Consider the following 18,208-nt stretch of genomic DNA (forward strand, 5'->3'; position numbering starts at 1 on the left):
TGAGAACATGACTTTCCAAGCAATCCCCACATAGTTAGGTTTATTTCTTCCGAGTCACCATCCATCATTCCGTGTTTTTTTACATGTACAGGGGACTAAAAGCTATTTATCGTCAGTTTTCGTTTACTTAAACACGACCCAACCCACCCACCCTCAGAGCTCCCCAACAGCCCCGACGCCTCCCGGCTGCCTGCTCTCGCCTCGGGGAGGGCGGGGCCTCGCCCGCTGTGGACCAATCAGCGCCAGGCAGTGCCCGGCCCCCGGGGCGGGACTGGCTCGGCGGACTGTCCATTGCGTGACGTCACCGCCGGATGAGCGGGCATGCCGAGGTATGGCCGCGGGCTGTGTCTGGTCGGCTGGCCCTGCTGCCGGCGGGGTCCGCGTGCCTTTGTTCCCTTGGCATACGTGGGGTCTTGCAGCCTCGGCAACTGCCCTTCCCTTCTGAGGAGCCCCTGGAGATGGGGAAGGCGGGGCGGGGTGGTTGTGCTACCGGCTCTGCCTTCCCCGCAGAAGCGCATCCATGACTGGTGGGCAGCTGAGGCCGCCTGGGCTGGTCCCCGCTGAGCAGCGGCCCGGGGGTCGGGAAGTGCAGCTGTGTTTGCTCTGCCCATCCCTGTGTACAGGCGCCACTACCATCCCCTTGTCTGGCATCTCCCACCACTTCAGCCGGGCACAGGCTATGGGAGCAGCAGCTCGGCCAGGCCGCCGCCAACCTCCTGCCCCTCTGCGCAGTTCCCCCGTGGGAGCGCTGCCAGGGAGAGCCTTTGGGAAGCAGTGAAATGAAGCTGGGTTTCGTCCCAGCACCGGGGTGTTTGCCTTTTTGTTCTCCGAAGCTGCAGCAGGAACACGTATGCTCTGCTGTCCAGCTCCCTTTCATTCTGCAGAACATCAGCTGGTCCTGAGCAGTTTGGTTCTGCTCCTCCTGTGCTGGCTGGGGTCTCTGCGCCCCCCTTGGATCTGACATTGTCTGCACCTGTGCTATGTCCTGTCCCTGGGGAGAGTTCAGTCCTTGACTGTATGCAGGCTGCTCTTTCACTGAGTGATTCCCACTGTGCAGTCTGGCAATGTTTGCTGAGCTGTGTCTTAATGTTGCATGTTCTTGTGGTTTAGGCTGCTAGTTGGTTCTGAAAAAGCTAGACATAGATACACAGAGAAGGTAAGAATCGTTTCAATTTATGCTTTGAAGCTAGGGATGCTTCATTTTCTAATGCACATAAGGTGTTGAGTCATAAAGTGACTTGCCCATTTTTGTATGGAAAATCTTTGAATCTTTGAGTAATGTAAACTTACTCATTTAGTACTCTTAAATGGAAGAAATATAAGCAGGCTTGCAATTTTTGTTTATTTCTTGTCTGATTTTAGTTCATCATAATGTGTGGACTTGGAACACGCTTCCTTTTTTTTTTTAATAATATTGGGGTTTGTTTCATTTCTAGGTTAAAGTGAAAATACCTTTTGGAAACAAATATCTTGATGCTATCTTCTCTGTCCCAGAGAAGAAATCAACATATGGAGTGATTCTTACCCATGGAGCTGGAGGAGATATGAATTTCCCTCACTTACTGTCTTTGGCAACCTATCTGGCATCCCGTGGAGTTCTGTGCCTGCGGTTTACTTGTAAAGGTCTTAATGTTGCTTATAGGACTAAGGCTTTCAAAACAGTTGTGGTAAGAAGTGACCAAATTCTGCCAAAGCTTAGATCTATTGGTGTTGTCTTCCAGGTTTCTGAAATTACGGCCAGGCATTAGTCAAGCAACAGCAGGAAAATTAGAACCAATGATTAGCGAAATGGAGCTATCTGTATACAGAAACAGCAGAAGCAATTCTTATGTGGGCAATAGCTGGAACAGCTGCCACAAATATGTGGGTTGGAGTTCAGGGAGAGAGAGTAAAGCTTGAGAAAAAGCAAGGGTGCTTCCTGGCAAAATTTGCAGCTTGAAAAAAAACTCAAGTGTTTGGGATGGAAGCAAGAGGTAGGTGTTCTGGGAGGGCTTGGTAGGGGTGGGGGATTAAGAGAAACAGATTTAAAAGTAGTTTTGAGAGAAAGAAGTTGATCTGGGAGTTGTGCTGGGTCTCTGAGGCTTGGAAGCTGGAGAAGCAGATTTTGGGAAAGAGTAGGGGACTGGGTCATGGCAGGATTTGAAGCAAGAGAGATTGGAATTAGCGTATGAGAGCCCTGATATCTAAGTAATCTTTGATTTCAAAATCAGTTTAACCTCTTATATGCAGGTGTTTATCTCTTTCTGCTGCTGGTACATTGTTAAAGATGCTCTCATGTAGTTAAGTTTTGTTAAAATAAGGAAGCTTTTGTTGCAATAGAATCAGTTTAGATAATCGTCCTCTTCTGGAGCATGTAGGACGGAATGGAAATTTTTTCCTGATTATTTTGTGACTTTTAGTGGGGCATGGGAAGCACTTTTCCTTGAGCATGAGGCAGTTTTGTAGGGGAACAAATTCCAATTTTTAAGGAACTAATTTGTATGTCATTGGGATTATATGTACATTAACTTAAAGTCAGACTTTTCTCTCTTTAATGTGGATCTGTTCTACATTCTTTTTGGAAGAAGCACAATGTTGTTAGTGAGTTTATGTTAATATGTTGCTGTGTAAAGGTAATTTAAAGGTCTCTGCTAAGATAGCATCTGATTAGTTATCTCCTAAAAACTGAAAAAGTTGTTGCTGAATTTTATCTTTTCTGTCAGACTTAAATGATCGTGTCTCAAATGTGTAATTGGAAATACATGATCCGAATGAAGGGCATTTTTGGTAACTTATTTTTCCTTTTGATGGGCCATGGGTGTGCATGGCCTCTGTTACTACACTAAGTTAATACACAGTAATCACTCGTGTTTTGGTAACTTGATAGGGCAGCTGAGAGCTAATGTGAAATCAATTATGTTTATGTCGTTGCTGCAAAATGTTATGAAACCATTTGTGTGAAAAAACCAAGAGAGCAACTTGTATGTGTCTGGTTTTTTTTTAATCTGAAGTGCTAAAAGAGCTTCCCATTTTGTATTTAGTAGCTACAAACAGAAGAAATCTCCAGCTTCCCAGCTGTCGTAATTCTGACTTGTAATGCTTCTCTTTATCTTATTTGTTTAGGAATACTTAAAACTTTCTGATGATTATAAACTTTATGGCGTCTTCCTTGCAGGTATTGTTTTTATTATCAATATTTTTCTCTCTTATACTGTCTCCAGTAATAGCAGTCTGTAACTATTCCAAGTCTATCCCACTTTGTTGAGAAGTGAACAAACAGATGTGGATGACAGGTTTCAGTCTGATGTTGGAACAAGCTGAATAACCTCCCAGTAGTGGGTTAGCTGGGCAGAGCTGACAGTTTAATGCTCTGTAACCTTCATTAGTGGATCAGCAGCCCTCTGCCTGCCATGGGAACATGGGTGCCAAGCCCACTTACAGATCTGCATTTGGGGGTCTTCCCCTGGAGCTGAATGTGACCAGCCCTGGAGCTGGTGGGTGTGCAGGGCGTGTGTGCAGCTGGCTTGAGCAGCACTGCTGCTCAGGTCACCAGTGGGAACATTCAGCCTGCTGCTTCCGTCAGATTCTCGAGAGCATGGCTGTCTAGATCTATTCACTTTCCTCACTATGCCACAGATCTTGCTGTAGAGGAGGAAGGAAAGAGCAACAGATTGCATTTTCCAGGTACTTTGGGAGAAAACTTACTTATCACTTAAAAGTGACAGGGCATGAGTTTTTTGATAATCCATGTGTACTTTTTAACTGCAGGTCTTGAAGAATTCTAGTTACTGGTAAATGGAAAACAGTTTTCCCAAAACACGTTTTGGTAGTTAAAACCTAGTGGCAGATAAAATAAAAAAAAGCTATATTATGTGAAAAGGGCAGTAGATGGGGTGATTAGGAATAACTTGATATGGGAAATTCTAAATGTTCTCTGACTAAGTGCAACAAAATCTGTGCTGATGCAAGTTAATCCCACTGGAATCAGCCACTTGTAACACTCAATTACAGAGCATTGTCAGCTCATATGCCTTGTCTTTGAGGAGATGCTTTGATATTCCCCTGCTGTTACTGACTGACCCCGTGCTACAAGTTCACACTTAATCTTTTTTTTCCCCTTTTACTTTTACTTTTAGGTTGAAGTTTGAGGTGTGCATAAACACTTGCTGGTTTGGTTTTGGGAATAAGGTGCATAGAACTTTGTTTTAATTTGAGCAGATTGGAGTTGCATGAAAAGAATTATATAAGATTATATAATGGCTATCTCAAATTTCAAGGCTCTAGAGCATAGGACCTATCCCTCTCTTCCCCCTGCCCCGGGATGGGCTGTATCCTTCCAGTATTGCAAAGGATCCTTCTTCATTTATCTTTTCTTTTTCCCTTCTTTTTTAAATGGGTACATGAAATCATAATATAATTAGACAACTATTTTAGCAGAAAATGTTGAAATTAAGGTTAATATTTTTCATGGAATAAAAGAATAAAAGCATCACTAGCATTTCATACTGCTGGTACACTGATATACACTCAGTTGGATTGTTTTTAGGAGTGGTTTACTCAAGCAGAATGCAAATGAGGTGACAGCAGATATACTTTTTTCCTTTATGTCTACATGGGAGAAAGGCCGTTCCATGGGCTCACGAGCTGCTGCCTCTCTGATACGTCAGCTTAGCCAGAATGATGATGATGATGATGACTTCATTCGAGGTCTCATATGTTTATCTTACCCATTGCATCGACCAAAACTTCAGTCCAAGCTCCGGGATGAAGATTTATTATTTATCAGCTGTCCAGTGCTATTTGTCTCAGGATCAGCAGATGAGATGTGTGAAAAAGTGAGTACCCTTGTAAATCCTGCCATGAAAAGGCAGTCTGGAGGAGTAAAAATGAGCCAGAGTGACATCTGTATGGTGCACCTGATTACAGCCTTCTCTAGATATAGGGCTTCTGAAGGAAGCCTTGGGTGGACTTTGCTGGACATAAGGAAGCCTGGTAGTGCTTTCCTTTGCTGCTTAAAACCTATGGATCACGCTTGATCTTCCACTTTAGCTAACTCATCTTTGGGCCACTGCAATACTGCAGATTTAAGTGTTTTTTATTGTACAAATTAAAAGTGGCCCGTGGAAGGAGTGAGTTGCTATTTTGTTTTAACTATTTCAGGTTACAAAACATATATGCTGTACTGCACTACCAATTTCATATTTGTCACGTTTTCATGACAAATTCTTCTAGCAAAGCAGTTCTGGCTCACAAATCAGGCTTCTGTAGCAGAAAGTGATATTTTTGTAGAGATGAAGAGCAGGTGTGCAGAGGTGAGCACACAGTGGTTTTCTGCCTCATTTTCCTGCAAACAAGTATCTGTTGTTCTTGAACAGGTCAGCTTGATTTTGGGAGTGTGTCCAACTGGCATTTTCCATGCCTGGACAGCTTCTAAGGAGTCATAGTGCATTTGAGAGGAGTTGTCACCAAAATAAGTCCGGCTAGCAACCGGCAGATCCCTGGAGTGCCCTCTTAATGCATAAATCTTTAAGAGTTTCTGAACTGGTTCTTAGATCTGGTTGCTGAGAAAGTGCAACAACATCAAAGCCAGTCCCTAAGGAATTATATTGCTGTTCAGCCCTATAGACAAATCTGACTTAGAAAGTTCTATCTTTATTGCTAGCACTACCCTCTGACAGTAGAAGTGGATTCCTTTGTCAGTGTGGGGAAGGTGCCTGCACAGGGTTGTGACCTTTTCAGTTTTTGAAGTTTTAATTTGCTGCTATTCTGTGTTTGAGTGAGGGTGGACCTTTGTGCAGATCCCATTGCTGAGCACAGCATTCATATCCTGAATACAGAATACATCCCCTTTTCCTATCAAGGTGTTTTTCATGTGCACACAAATCCATTTTGTTTTTAAGAGCTGCCTATGAGGCGTTACACAGGCAAAATGAGAGACATCTAGGAGTTGCAGTTTGTAGCAGCTGATTCTCTAACTTTTTAATTCTTATTTTCTCCATAGCAATTGCTAGAAGGTGTGGCAAGCAAAATGAAAGCCCCCAAGAAAATCCATTGGATTGATAAAGCTAACCATGGGATGGCAGTCAAAGGACGAACAACAGATGATGTCATGGAAGAAATAAATGCACAAGTTTTTTCATGGCTTAAAGAGAATGTTGAACTGGAGCACAAATAATTTGCAGTGTTTAAGCAGTTTCTTCATATAGTTTTTCCTAAATATGGCAAATTAAGAGTTTGTTATTTTTGAGAGGCATATTTTTTAAAACAGATCTTTTCACAGGTCTCAGTGCAAATGCAAATAAAGCTTTGTATGAATTAAAAAAATATGCAAAACAATAAAGAACTTCTTGAAGGACAGAAAATATTTAGTATCATGGCAGCACTTTTTTCTGTGTTTCTGTGCAATTAACCATATACAACACTTAGGAATGAGAGCACTAAGTAAATGCTTTTGACTAATATTTGAAGTAATATACTGGAAAAAAATCTACTTGGACAGCATATCTTTAGGTACCTTCAATTTCTGAGTACATCATTGATGCTGTACTTGCTTGCAATTAAAACCTACTGATTTGTAGAATTCTACCAGCACATCCCCTGAGGCTGGCGAGCCTGGTGTACTACCCTGCCTTGGTCCCACATCCTCCACTCCCAGGTGCTGAGAGGAGTCTCTCATGGTTTAGTGTCGCCACCTCAGGGAGCCAGACTGTGGGCCTGCGTGGGGAGGAGGAGGTAATGCAGGCACAGCTGGGCAGTGGATCAAAGAATGTGGGTTACAGTTTTGAACAGTCTCCTCCAGACACGTCCTTTGTGTAAAGGACTGATCACAGAGGCCCTCTAATAAATACTGATGAACAACAAATTGTGTTTATAGGAAAGGAGGAGCTCCTGGAGCAGGAAGCGGTTCTGCTTCCAGTGTGACCTGCTGCACAAGACTTCTCTCTGGAGGACTCTAAAGAGGCAGGCCAGGGTCTGGACCTCATTACCCATTAGCAAGGGGAACTCAAGTCCTTGTCTGAGCTCTGACATTGCACAGCAGATGAAACACTTCCTGTGTGCTGGCAGCTGCAGCCTTCCCCATTATGGGCTATAATTAACTTGCTGGTGTAACCAAAGCTTACAGCAATATATGAATTGTGTTTTTCCTTCAGGTTAACAAGATTTATTATGAACCCCACACCCCTAACTTTGAGAATACTGATTCTCTCAGAAGGATCAAGGTTATGGTCTGAAAAAGAAGCCTTTGGGTAGATATGTGTGTGGGGAGCAAATGTACAATTCTCATCTGCCCTTTTTTGCAGAACATACTTCTGAAAAGATTCAGTATAACAAGCATGACTAAGAAGTATCTGGATCTCCAAGGTAACTCAGGACAGGAACACATAACTGATAACAAACATGTTTTTTATTAAAAAAAAATTATAAAAATGTGTTTGAACAAGATTCTGCCACCACCACATAATAAAAAGGAAATAGGAGGTACTTTGTTTTCTTCCATATCTTGATCATTATATGGTAAACTTCATAATATCCACTGACATTATCCACTGGCATATTAATTCAAATTTTTCTTCTTTCTTTAAGAAGACAGTCTGAATGTAGGCAAATACTGAAAAAATTAATTAATTCCTTTCTGTCAGAGTTCATCTTTGGCCTGCAGTCAAGAAAGAAGAAATGTGTTTCAGTTAACTGGAAGCTCAATTTTTCACTGTCTAGTCCTGCAAATACATCAAGAAACATTTCTAAGTTTGATAGGTGTTAATGGCTTGGCCTGTTAACTGATACCAGGGGCACTGAGCAGGCCTCTCCCAGGGAAGTTGACAAGAACTGAAGACACCTAGCACTTCATGTTTAACTCTGCATGTACCGTACCTTTTTTCGGTGGCAAGTACATGGGAAAAGGTCATCATCAGGCTGTGGCACCTTCTCCATTCCATCTCTGATTTTTGGCTCGCTCACTTGCAAGCTGGCATATTCCTAGTTTAAAAAAAATAAAGGTATTGTTAATTCATAAAGTTGTTAGATTGTATGTCTGGCCATAAATACTGCACCAACTCAGCTGAGTAATTCTCTAAAAACTCTGGGGTACACAATCTGTTACTCCACACTGTGTCACAGGGTAAGCAGATACTTAACTGCAGAAGGGAGCCCCTTCGGGTGCCTCACTGGAGTTTCAGTACCTTGGTGCTAATGCACAGATATTTTCAGCTGTGGTTCACAGGGTGTGCATCTGATGTGGAATTCTTTGATCATTGTGGGCAACATATTCTTGCAGATTAGATCACGATTTATGGGATCTGACTGCTTCTCAAAGCATCACATCACCATAGTCTTAAATGGGGTTTCACAGGATATAATTGAATACGTTTGTAAACCAAATTAAGATTTTAATTGCTGATGCTTGCTTTGTGGCTTCAAGTATTGGGCTGGCCAATTTCCAGCAGCTCCGTTGCCCTGAATTCTTTCTTTGTGATTTCTATTTTTGTGCCAGTAGCCATTAAAAATATACCGACCTGGAAAAGTTTGAAGTAGTAACAAAAAATGTGGTCTCCCATGAGATGGTTTCTTGCAAATTCTTGTCCAGATTTTGCAATATTTTTTGCCTGTCAAAAAAAATAAAAGGTTTGTTTTGGGTTTTTATTATTCCCCAAAACTAATATTTATTTCAGGATGCCAGTGTTGGTTATGGAGTTAAGTATGCTGTTGAGAGTTTAGGATAACTTAAATAAGTATTTTTAATTTAAATGTTAAGGCACTGTTATGAAAATGTTCTCAATTTTTTGCAAAGTTTAATTTCAAATTAAGGGCAGTATTATGTATTTTTCAAGTGTTTTTCTTATTTGTGGAGTTGAAAATAATTTTTAAGTTCTTCTAATAGGTTTTATTGTTTGTTTTAAAGAAATGCAATTTTTGTTCTCTTCTAGAAACATTAATGAGCACTTCTAAATGTGTATTTACCTCTTCATCATGCTCTTTTGCCCACTGTAGTTTTTCTAGTAGATCGCTCAGGTCACTTTTAAATGGAATATAATGTTTCCACGGCTGCAGCTCATTATAAAAATGCTCATAGTATATGGAGTCTTGCTTTAGCACCACACTGTTTCCTGCTAGTAGATAAGGCAATCTGTATGCTGCCACTGTGCCATCAATATTAATTTGATATTTATACTGGAAAGAAAAGGACCATACGTTATTAACAAACACAAGATCCCAGTGGCTTGGTTAGATTATATTATTCTGAGGGCACTGGTGTTACTGACTTGCCGATATTGAGACATGTAGGATTGGCTAGGCAAGCATCAATGTCTAAGTAGCTTTTATTATTTAGTTTGGAATTCATCACAGTGCAGGGTACACAGAGCTGCCCTCTTCATCAGTTAAGTTCTCCGGGAATTCTTAGACGCTCATCCTCTGATGTGAGGGTAGATGTGCCACTTCATCCACCGATTTTCCCACTATGTTAGTTATGTTAGTAGTCCTGATCGCTGAATCAGGAAAAAGAAATAAAAAGGAACTTGAAGTTATATAGATTACATAAGGTTCTATAGAACCTTTAGACGTAAATCAGACATTATCATCTTCAGTGTAAGAGCTACATAGCAGTTAATCTCCCTGGAGGGATGTCTATTCATGCTTGTTACTGGTGTTGTCCTGAAAAACTAAAAACCACTTTATTATCAATAATACATGCTAAGTTATTCGATAATGGGAAACATTGAGAACCTAGTTCTATGAAAAATGGTTAGTGGCTTACCTTAAAAAAATCAAAAAATGAAATGTGCTTAACAATAGGGCCATAGAGGCTTTCATCATGTTTAAAGAAAAAAAAGTTTGTGAAAGCAGCATCTATGATCTCTGGATATTTTCTGCTGAGTTTTACAAGCTCAAGCCTCTCTTTGCGGCTGTCACGTCCTCTCCAGAATGCTGTGGTGTTCTTGTCTTCCCACGATGGGCCAGTGTTTGCTTGAACTGACATCATATCCAGACTGACTCTGGAGCAGAAAGAAGTGATTTAATAGGGAAGCCTGCTAGAAATATTTTTAAGTGCAATTACTTCAAAGAGTTCACAGTACCAACTAAGGAGGAAAGTAAGTCATGAGCACACCATGATCTGTATTGTATCAGTATTTTGCAGCAATAAAAACAGATAACAAATGTTAAGTTCACAGACGTGTGGCATGACAGCATCAGTTCAACAACATGGCATGGGGAAAGAGTACCTGGCAATTGTCATGGAAAAAAGCAGGTAAAAGTGGATATGTTTTCAAAACAGGTGAAAGTGATGCAGGGTAAAGTAACTTGCTTAATACAGCATATTTCACTTCCTTAAAAACGTTGCTAAATTAAAACACATAAACTGGGAGGGCAGAAGGTAGCAAGTTTAGAGAAAGTCTTGATAATAAAAAAAGGAACCAGAACTAAATGCAGTGAAATGATAAACAGTTGCAAGATGGATTACAGAGATCTCTTAGAAGCTGGCTTGGCAGTATTTCAGGACAACAACAGAGCAGTTGCCAAGCCTAATTATGATCAGTAATCAACATGGGAGATGGTAGCTCCTAGTTCAAGAATTCTAGCCATGTTGGGATTTTAAAGGTACAGAAAAAAGGACTCTAACAAAATCAGGAAAAAAAGACAGCTGGCTAGTCATCAATATGTTCATGTGGGGAGAAACAAAGCAAACAAACCAAATAACTACCCTTGAAACATTCTAACTGCTATTGGTTTTGGTTTTTTAAATAAAACAGTGAACTATAATGTTAACATATTGATTACACAGTTATTGCCTACCTGCAGCATGCCATTGTCTCAATGAATAAATGGAAACAGTTAATACACTGTTAATATACATATCTCTATGGAAAATCATTCACTGTGAATTTTGTGGAAAGTTTAAGCAATTTCTTACCGTCCCATACTCTCCAAAACTGAGTCTGTTAAGTCATATGTTGGCATAACGATATCTTTTGACTCATTGGACCCACACCACGAGAAGATGGGGTGCAGGTTCTGTGGGGACTTCTTTTTCTCCAGAGGCCAGTCCCCCAAATTAACAAAAAATTCTACATCTGGCATTTTCACCTAAACAGAAGCAAATTAGGCACAAGTGCAATTTAACACAAAGCAGTATTCTTCTGCTGCCATCTTGCATTTTGAAAGCATGAGGAAAAAATAACCAGGTGTCTAATATACTTAATATACTTGTAGTACATCATTAGACTTTAGAAACATGTTAGAAGTACTGAGACCACAGAGTAAAGCCTACGAGATAATATTTTTTTAAAAAAAGATTTGTGCAAAGTCACAAAAATGCTCCCTTTTTAGAAGCTGGTTTCTTTACATAATTGGCCACACAATCTTTTTATCAGGCTAGCACTGGGACCTAGTAAGCAATTGTATAGTTCCAAGGTAAGGTGAACCACCTTGTTACTATATGGGATATTGCTGTTGGGTGGTAAATTAGTTTTCTGTCACATCAGTGAACTGATTCACCTTGTGTCTGCAGGATGCCTAAATCCAATGGAAGAAACAGAAATGACCAGCTATGATGGGAAGACCACATTTAGTCAGAGCTGGGGTTAATTATTAAGCATAACACCCTCACTTATTTAAAATATTTTGTAGTATGAAACCATTGCTGAATCACTATCACAGCTAAAAAGCAAGCAAAATACTGTTGATGGCCAGGAAGCAGGATAGAGGGCATAATTTTGCAGCTATATGAAACTGTGATGCACCCCGATCTTAAGCATTGCATGTGGTTTGGGTATTTGCAAGTGAAGTAAGAAAAGGTACAAAGAAAGGTAGCTTTATACTTTTCTAAAGAAAGGACCAGCTGCCTTGTGAAGAAAATCTGAAAACAGTAGGACAGTTCAGTCTGGAGAGCAAAAGGCAAAAGATGACATATGGCTGTGTTTTACAGAAACCTGAAGGTACCTATAATGTCAGTGTAGAACTCGGGTTGTATCTCAGTTCACTCTCTTAATTTTTTTAAAAAAACCATAAATCTCTACTACATCCCCCTCAGTTGCCTCTTTCAAAGCAAAAGAAGTTAATAATTTGGCAAATATAAAAACTCCCCTAAATGGTTGGAAGATATTCTTCTTTAACCCGACGACACGGGAAGAGGCAGATACCCAAAGCAGTACTTTTTGCCTTCAGTACACAGACAAACAGAAAAGGTTTCATTGTGTACCTTCCGTGGGAGTTGCTACACATTCTAATCCTCAGCACTAAACTTCATTAGCACAGTGCCATCTAATGGTTATAATGGGCACAAACCCATACAAATTGTATTTTATCTACATCTTCAATGGCAGAATCATTCAACAGGTTATATCTTCTTCTCCAACCAAAAGATGTATTGTCATTCAGTGACAATGTCTTGATAGAAATTTCTGATAAGACAAACTGTGTCTTCTAGATCTGTAAACAGTTTCTGTCTCCAGAGTTAGCAATTTTTCTTCAATGTTCAGCCTAAATTCCATAGATGCAATTTAATTCCATTATTTCTACTGACTACTGACACCAAGAACAGTTTACTTTCATCTTCTGTGGAGCAACCTTTTAGATAATTAAAGGCTACATTGACATCTTCTCTTAGAAACTGTTAAACAATCTCCACTTAAATGATTTTTCATTTGTATGTCTAGTCATTCTTACCATTTTCCTGTGCAATCTTTCTTAAAGCATGACACTCAAAGGCAGACAGAGTAGCATAACCAATCCATTACTCATCCTGAGGATGGTTATTTTACCTTTCTTTCATGTGTTGTGTTAATATGTGTGGTTAGTTTTCACAACAGCATGCCACTGTTGACTCACATTATTCGTGATACCTTAAACCTTCACGCTTTTCTGCAGAAAATTACCACTCCCTCCTTTTTAAATAGCTGTCATAACTATATCACTTATCCAGCCTTTGTGTAGTATCCTGCCCTTGGCACTTTATTTTATCCATTTTTCCATACAATGTCTCTTACTTGTGAAGAAAATTTAAAGTTATAATGCTGTACCATGAGGTGCTTGCAGGTTCTTTCGTTTTTGCTATCTGAAAATTCAATAAGCATATTCTCTAGTCCATTATTCAGTCAAAATATAACTAGTTATTCAATGGTGACTGAATCTATGATAAATCTCTGAAAAGTATGTTTGTGACACCTTTCACATCTCTGGAAACACTGGCAAAAGTTATTTAAGTAAGGCTTTCCAAGCAGGTTACATTAGTTTCTTCTAGGCAAAGAATTCCATGTTGTTCGTGAGAAACTTGTGAGACTTAACCCCAAAAGCCTAAAATGAAGACATCATACAGGGAAACTGTTACCTTGTTATAGAAAGAAATTAGAGTGCTATGACTTATATTTCATGATAAATCCATGTTGTTTCATACCAATTACCTTATCTTTCAGCTACTTATGTTGTGTTTATTTTTATTAAATTTTGAAGAAAGGTTTTTAGGTGAACAACTCCATACTTTAGTAGTTCCTCTCTCTTCCTTCTCCCCTTTTTAAAAGGCCAGGCACTTTGCCTTTTTGTAGTCAAAACCAGATATTAAGTTGGCTATATTCATATTTCTCTCACTACTTATTTTATGTAAAAATCACATATTTGTGTGTGCTGAAACTTCAGCCCTGCTATATTCTGTCACTGTGTACATGTCAGGTTTTTTCCAAAGTTTCCCTAGGAAAGAGTCTTCATGGTGCTTTTTGCTTGTACAATCAAGGGAGTTTCCCCACACACCACCTGCTGGGCTTGTGGTACTCCTCCTCAACTGAATTTAATGGAGGATGATATACATGTCCTACTTTTTTTAAGTCATCTTGTAAAATGTACTAGCAAATTTTGTATTAAATGCTACAGGATGATTTATTTTGTCTACAGAAAATAAAACCCAACACAACCTGTCCAGATTTATCAACTCACCTATAAAAGCCTGCTATTCAATTAACTTTTGTGATACTCTGATCAGATGGCATTCTAGAACATGCCATCTTCAAATAAAAAAAATCCATCTGACCTTTCCATTATTAATGAAAGAACAAGAGCTTTTTAACAGATACAGCAACAAATATGCAGAAGTGTATTTGTTAAGCCCAGGTTTCTATAAACCTGGCATATTGAGGCATACAGAATAAATGACTGTGCAGATATACTCACTTTTCTTGTCAAAGAAAGCAGTATGGCATCCATGAAAATTCTGAAGCCAACATGTTCCCCATATGTCTTTATATAAACCTGAAAATAAACAAAAGTTTTATTGGCCTGGTGTTTTCATTTCAGAGAATGGCTGCCACAATTTAGAGCTCTTCTAATTGCTTAGCAACTAATCAGACAGATTGTATGGCTGTACAGATTTACGAATCAGCTGGGAAGCTTTAGAAATCTCATCACAGAAAACTGACAAAAAAAAATTACAAGCTTTGCCTGCTTTTTAAAATATTCCAGGTCTGTTTCATGGAAACAGAGACTGGTTGCCTATTTCTGTTGTGTTCCATTGTACTCATTTCCCTATAAAACTCTACTGAAGTACAGTTCTGTTAAAAAGAATTGTAGCTCTGATCCTCAGTGGAACTAAAAGTGGTATTTCCTTACCTCAGAACTATGCACAATGTAATTTATTAATGCACTCCAAATTAGATGACTGTGATACTGCACAGCAATATTACTCAGCGAACAGGAAACTGAATTAGCATTTAGGAGACTTGGGTGTGTGCCCAGTACTCATATTGATTGCCTGGAAAGTAATTTACCTTTGCTGTGTTGCAGTTGCTTCAGTTGCAATGTGGACAAGAAGCACTTATAAAGCAGGACAGATATTGCTGAGCTCATATACAAACTGCAAAGTATTCAAGGACAGAGAAGCAAGCAAAGAAGCTTTTACAACTGGGAACAGCCAAACTGCCCAGTTGCATGATTTGCTACCAAGTTCCCAAAGGGACTTCAGATTATCCCATTCCGTACCTTGTTATCTCTGATGGTGTAGTGACACAAACTCTGTCTTTGTCCAAACCTCTGTGGAATTTCTTTTGCAATCTTATCTGGATCAACAGTGGGAAAATTTGCTAGGTCTCTTTGAATCTGTGGCATGGTTTGAGGGCAGTTCATCTCTTCCAGCCACGCACTGCTGTCCTCCTGAGGGCAGTCACAGTTTTCATGGTAAACAGGTCCTATCAGGAACACAATTATTATTTTTAATAAATCATACTATTGACTTGTTGAGATCACAAAAGAGGGTCAGGCACTGAACATTCATTGCTTAGGGCCAAGCAGTCAGCAACTCTCCGAATGGACGTTTGAATTTTTTTTTTAAATTTCAATGGAGTCATGTCAATCTACATCAGCTTCTGTGTGAGCCCTCTCCATGTATTTGCTAGGCAACAGCTTCACAGCATTTGCTTCTTTTTATTATTTTAAATAGTATGTGTAGGACACTTATAATGAATCCATAATTCCAATGGATTTGACAGTTCAGAAAAGTACTGAGGTCCCAAAGAATCCTATGCTTATCCAAGAAGACATTCTGGCACACAGTTTGTGAGAAAAAACTGTGATAGGAAATCTGTGTGTAATGCTGCCTCTTACCTTTTAAAACATATGGAGACTGTGCAACATGTTTATCTCCAGTTTTGACTTCTATCTTCAGGTTTTGGTAGCTTGCGTACATCCTGTATCTCACGAGGAAGGAACCATCTTTCCTGTCTAACACTTGCACACCAACCCGAGTGAACTGTTCATCAGGAGCAGTGATCTTCACCTGGAATGCATTTTCACCTGGTGACGAAGTGAACCTACCCGGAGAGTAAGTGGGAGCTTAATAAAAAAGCCAACACACAACAGATTTCTTAGTCCAACCCATTCCTTCTCAAGCCGACAGATTTCCAGTAATTTCACTGAGCCATGCTAGGCCTCTTTGAGTACATCCTAATGCTCACAAACAAGGCGGGATTTTTTCCAAAGAGAATTTTGTTAAGCTATCTAAAATGTCTCATGGTGCTGAAGCATAAGGCATCAAGAAGGTTTCACTCGGTCATGAACACACCTCTAAAAATCACTTGGTGCCCTATAGGTTGAACAGTGTTGGAAATACGGTCTTTGACTATATGGGAACAGAGCAGCTTTAAAAATCCAGCCCAGCTCTTGATTAGTAGTAGCTCAAATATAAAATGATGGGAAGGTAGAGAGCATGTAGATAAACGGATATATCTTGGTGTCCTGTCCTGTAGGGACAGAGCAAGGGGCAATGGTTTTAAACTGAAAAAGAGTAGATTTGATTGGATATAAGTACGAAATTGTTTACAATGAGGGTGATGAGACACAGAAATATGTTGCCCAGAGAAGTTGTGGATGCCCCATAAGTAGAAGTGTTCAAGGTCAAGCTGGACAGAGCTTTCAGCTACCTGGTCTAATAGAAGGTGTCCCTGCCCATGGCATAGGGGTTGGAATGAGGTGATCTTTAAAAGTCTCTTCTAACCCAAACCATTCCATGATTCTATATAAAAAAATACTAAAACAAGTTTCACTTTAGCAGCTTAATAAGTCTGTTATTTTACATTCAGATGCAAAATATTTTCAGATTACTTTATTTTCCAGGTATTATTTAAGGAAGTAAAGAATAAAGTTAAACATCTTAATCATTACGGTAGCTCATACAAGGGGGGGGGGAAAGAATACTAAAAATTCCATTGTCTCAGTAGGGAAAAAACATTATAGTGGGATCATGTAATTCAGTGTGTACTTATAATATTTTGGTAAAATTCACCATATACCAAACACAGAAAAATCTCCATAAAACCAAATATAGTAATCTGAAAAATCATCTGAAGTTATCACATATCACTGAGGTACAAACAAAGCTGGTGCAGTCAAAAAGCTGCATCTGCCAACTTTCTTCCACCTTTCTTTCATCCCTTTAAACATAGTCCAAAATATTTACGGAGAGCCTCGGATAGAGAAAGAGGTGGTGGGACTAGCTGGACTAAGTTACTACTAAGTAGCTGGACTACAGCCCAACAGCCTGGTTACCTTAACTTGTCCGGACATACCAGGGAGCTGGCAGTTCAATGAAAGGCAGGAAATATTTACTTTTCATGATAAACTGAACTGGCAGCTTCTGGACTGACACAAGCCATGGTGCATCTAATCTGGATGACTGGATGGAGCATTCCAAGCTCCTACCTGGGCTGTACAATCAGAGTTTCTTCTCTTTAGAAATGGGAAGCCATGACTGTCCTCTGAAAATCACAAAATCACAGAATACTTAGGGTTGGAAGGGGCCTCTGGAGACCATCTAGTCCAACCCCCCTTCTAAGACAGGGTCACCTACAGCAGGTGACATAGGAATGTGTCCAGGTGGGTTTGGAATGTCTCCAGAGAGGGAGACTCCACAGCCTCCCTGGGCAGCCTGTTCCAGTGCTCTGCCACCCTCAAGGTAAAGAAGTTCTTCCTCACGCTGAGGTGGAACTTCTTGTGTTTTAGTTTATGGCTATTGCTCCTCGTCTTATTTCATTCCTATGAAGTTTTATCTAATGGACTATGGAGTAATTAGTAAATGACTCTACTGATCTCATGCCTACACATGTAGGAGAAATACTGATGTTCCCAACAATGGAAACAAGCTGGATGCCTGAACATAATAAATTAAATGTATTTGTCACTGTTAAAGTTTTGACAAAGGAGAATAAATAATAAATTTTTGGTTGGACTAACATGTATGTTTTGCTGCTGAACATTTTCATCCTCTTATCTCATCCCCTGCAAATCGCGAAGTTATGTGATAATCATAGAAAAAAATAATTAGTTTTCACTAAGTGATATACAGAAAAAAGTCACGTCGAGATCTTTCAGCCTGCCCTTTCCACAAGAAAACCCCCAAGCCTTCCGGACAGCCCCCAATGTCCCTGGAAAGCCGTCGCGCCCTCACCTCTGCCCCTCGGCGTCCACGGCCTGCACGTAGAAGTACCGTGCGGGGAGCGCCGCCTGGGCCCGCAGCCCGGGCCCCCACACCGCGCTGCGCTCGGCGCTTCGGCGGCCCGGCCCCGCCGCGGGCCGCCGCCGCGGCGCCCAGGGCGAGGCACAGAGGCCACAGCATCAGCAGCGCTGCCCAGCGGGGGAACACCGCCGGAACCGGGCTCCTGCCCTCGACCGCGCGCGCGGGGAAGTCCTGCCCTCGGCGCGGCTCACGGGGCTGGGACAGGGGGCGAAGGCGAGGGCGGTGCCGCTTGGGAGCCGC

At 40.5% G+C, this 18,208-nt stretch overlaps 2 protein-coding genes across 3 annotated transcripts; one reads left to right on the forward strand and one right to left on the reverse strand.

Moving 5' to 3' along the window:
* The first annotated feature begins 291 nt into the window (after positions 1 to 291).
* Positions 292 to 6,341, forward strand: TEX30 (testis expressed 30). Of its 2 annotated transcripts, XM_018071015.3 has the most exons (5): positions 292 to 329; positions 1,437 to 1,667; positions 3,103 to 3,154; positions 4,603 to 4,814; positions 5,981 to 6,341. In XM_018071015.3, exons 1-5 carry the CDS (start codon positions 312 to 314, stop codon positions 6,152 to 6,154), a joined length of 687 nt encoding a protein of 228 aa, XP_017926504.1. In that variant the 5' UTR covers positions 292 to 311; the 3' UTR covers positions 6,155 to 6,341. The 2 variants fall into 2 exon arrangements, with proteins under 2 accessions (XP_017926504.1, XP_017926506.1); XM_018071017.3 differs by lacking the exon at positions 3,103 to 3,154 and having other exon boundaries at positions 1,437 to 1,623.
* Positions 6,342 to 7,565: 1,224 nt separating this feature from the next.
* On the reverse strand, positions 7,566 to 17,969 carry POGLUT2 (protein O-glucosyltransferase 2). Its single transcript, XM_018071003.1, has 10 exons — positions 17,900 to 17,969; positions 15,562 to 15,733; positions 14,941 to 15,146; positions 14,137 to 14,214; positions 10,889 to 11,061; positions 9,734 to 9,971; positions 8,938 to 9,147; positions 8,493 to 8,582; positions 7,852 to 7,956; positions 7,566 to 7,633 (listed from the first exon to the last, which is right to left on the reverse strand). The coding sequence occupies exons 2-10, from the start codon at positions 15,641 to 15,643 to the stop codon at positions 7,616 to 7,618; spliced, it is 1,200 nt and encodes a 399-aa protein (XP_017926492.1). The 5' UTR covers positions 15,644 to 15,733; positions 17,900 to 17,969; the 3' UTR covers positions 7,566 to 7,615.
* Positions 17,970 to 18,208: the final 239 nt, after the last annotated feature.

This window comes from Manacus vitellinus, unplaced genomic scaffold (assembly GCF_001715985.3).
Source record: "Manacus vitellinus isolate BGI_N305 unplaced genomic scaffold, ASM171598v3 scaffold_2_pilon, whole genome shotgun sequence".
NCBI lineage: Eukaryota > Metazoa > Chordata > Aves > Passeriformes > Pipridae > Manacus > Manacus vitellinus.

Bases quoted from the DNA above. Each gene is read 5' to 3' on its own strand.
- TEX30 (XM_018071015.3), top strand. The intron at 1,668-3,102 runs GTAAGAAGTGAC...TTATTTGTTTAG, and splicing joins AGGCTTTCAAAACAGTTGTG to GAATACTTAAAACTTTCTGA. The intron at 4,815-5,980 runs GTGAGTACCCTT...TTTTCTCCATAG, and splicing joins CAGATGAGATGTGTGAAAAA to CAATTGCTAGAAGGTGTGGC.
- POGLUT2 (XM_018071003.1), bottom strand. From the start codon at position 15,643: ATGTACGCAAGCTACCAAAACCTGAAGATAGAAGTCAAAACTGGAGAT. The intron at 9,972-10,888 runs GTAAGAAATTGC...TTTCTGCTCCAG, and splicing joins GTTTTGGAGAGTATGGGACG to AGTCAGTCTGGATATGATGT. The intron at 9,148-9,733 runs GTAAGCCACTAA...TTTTCTTTCCAG, and splicing joins CATTTTTTGATTTTTTTAAG to TATAAATATCAAATTAATAT.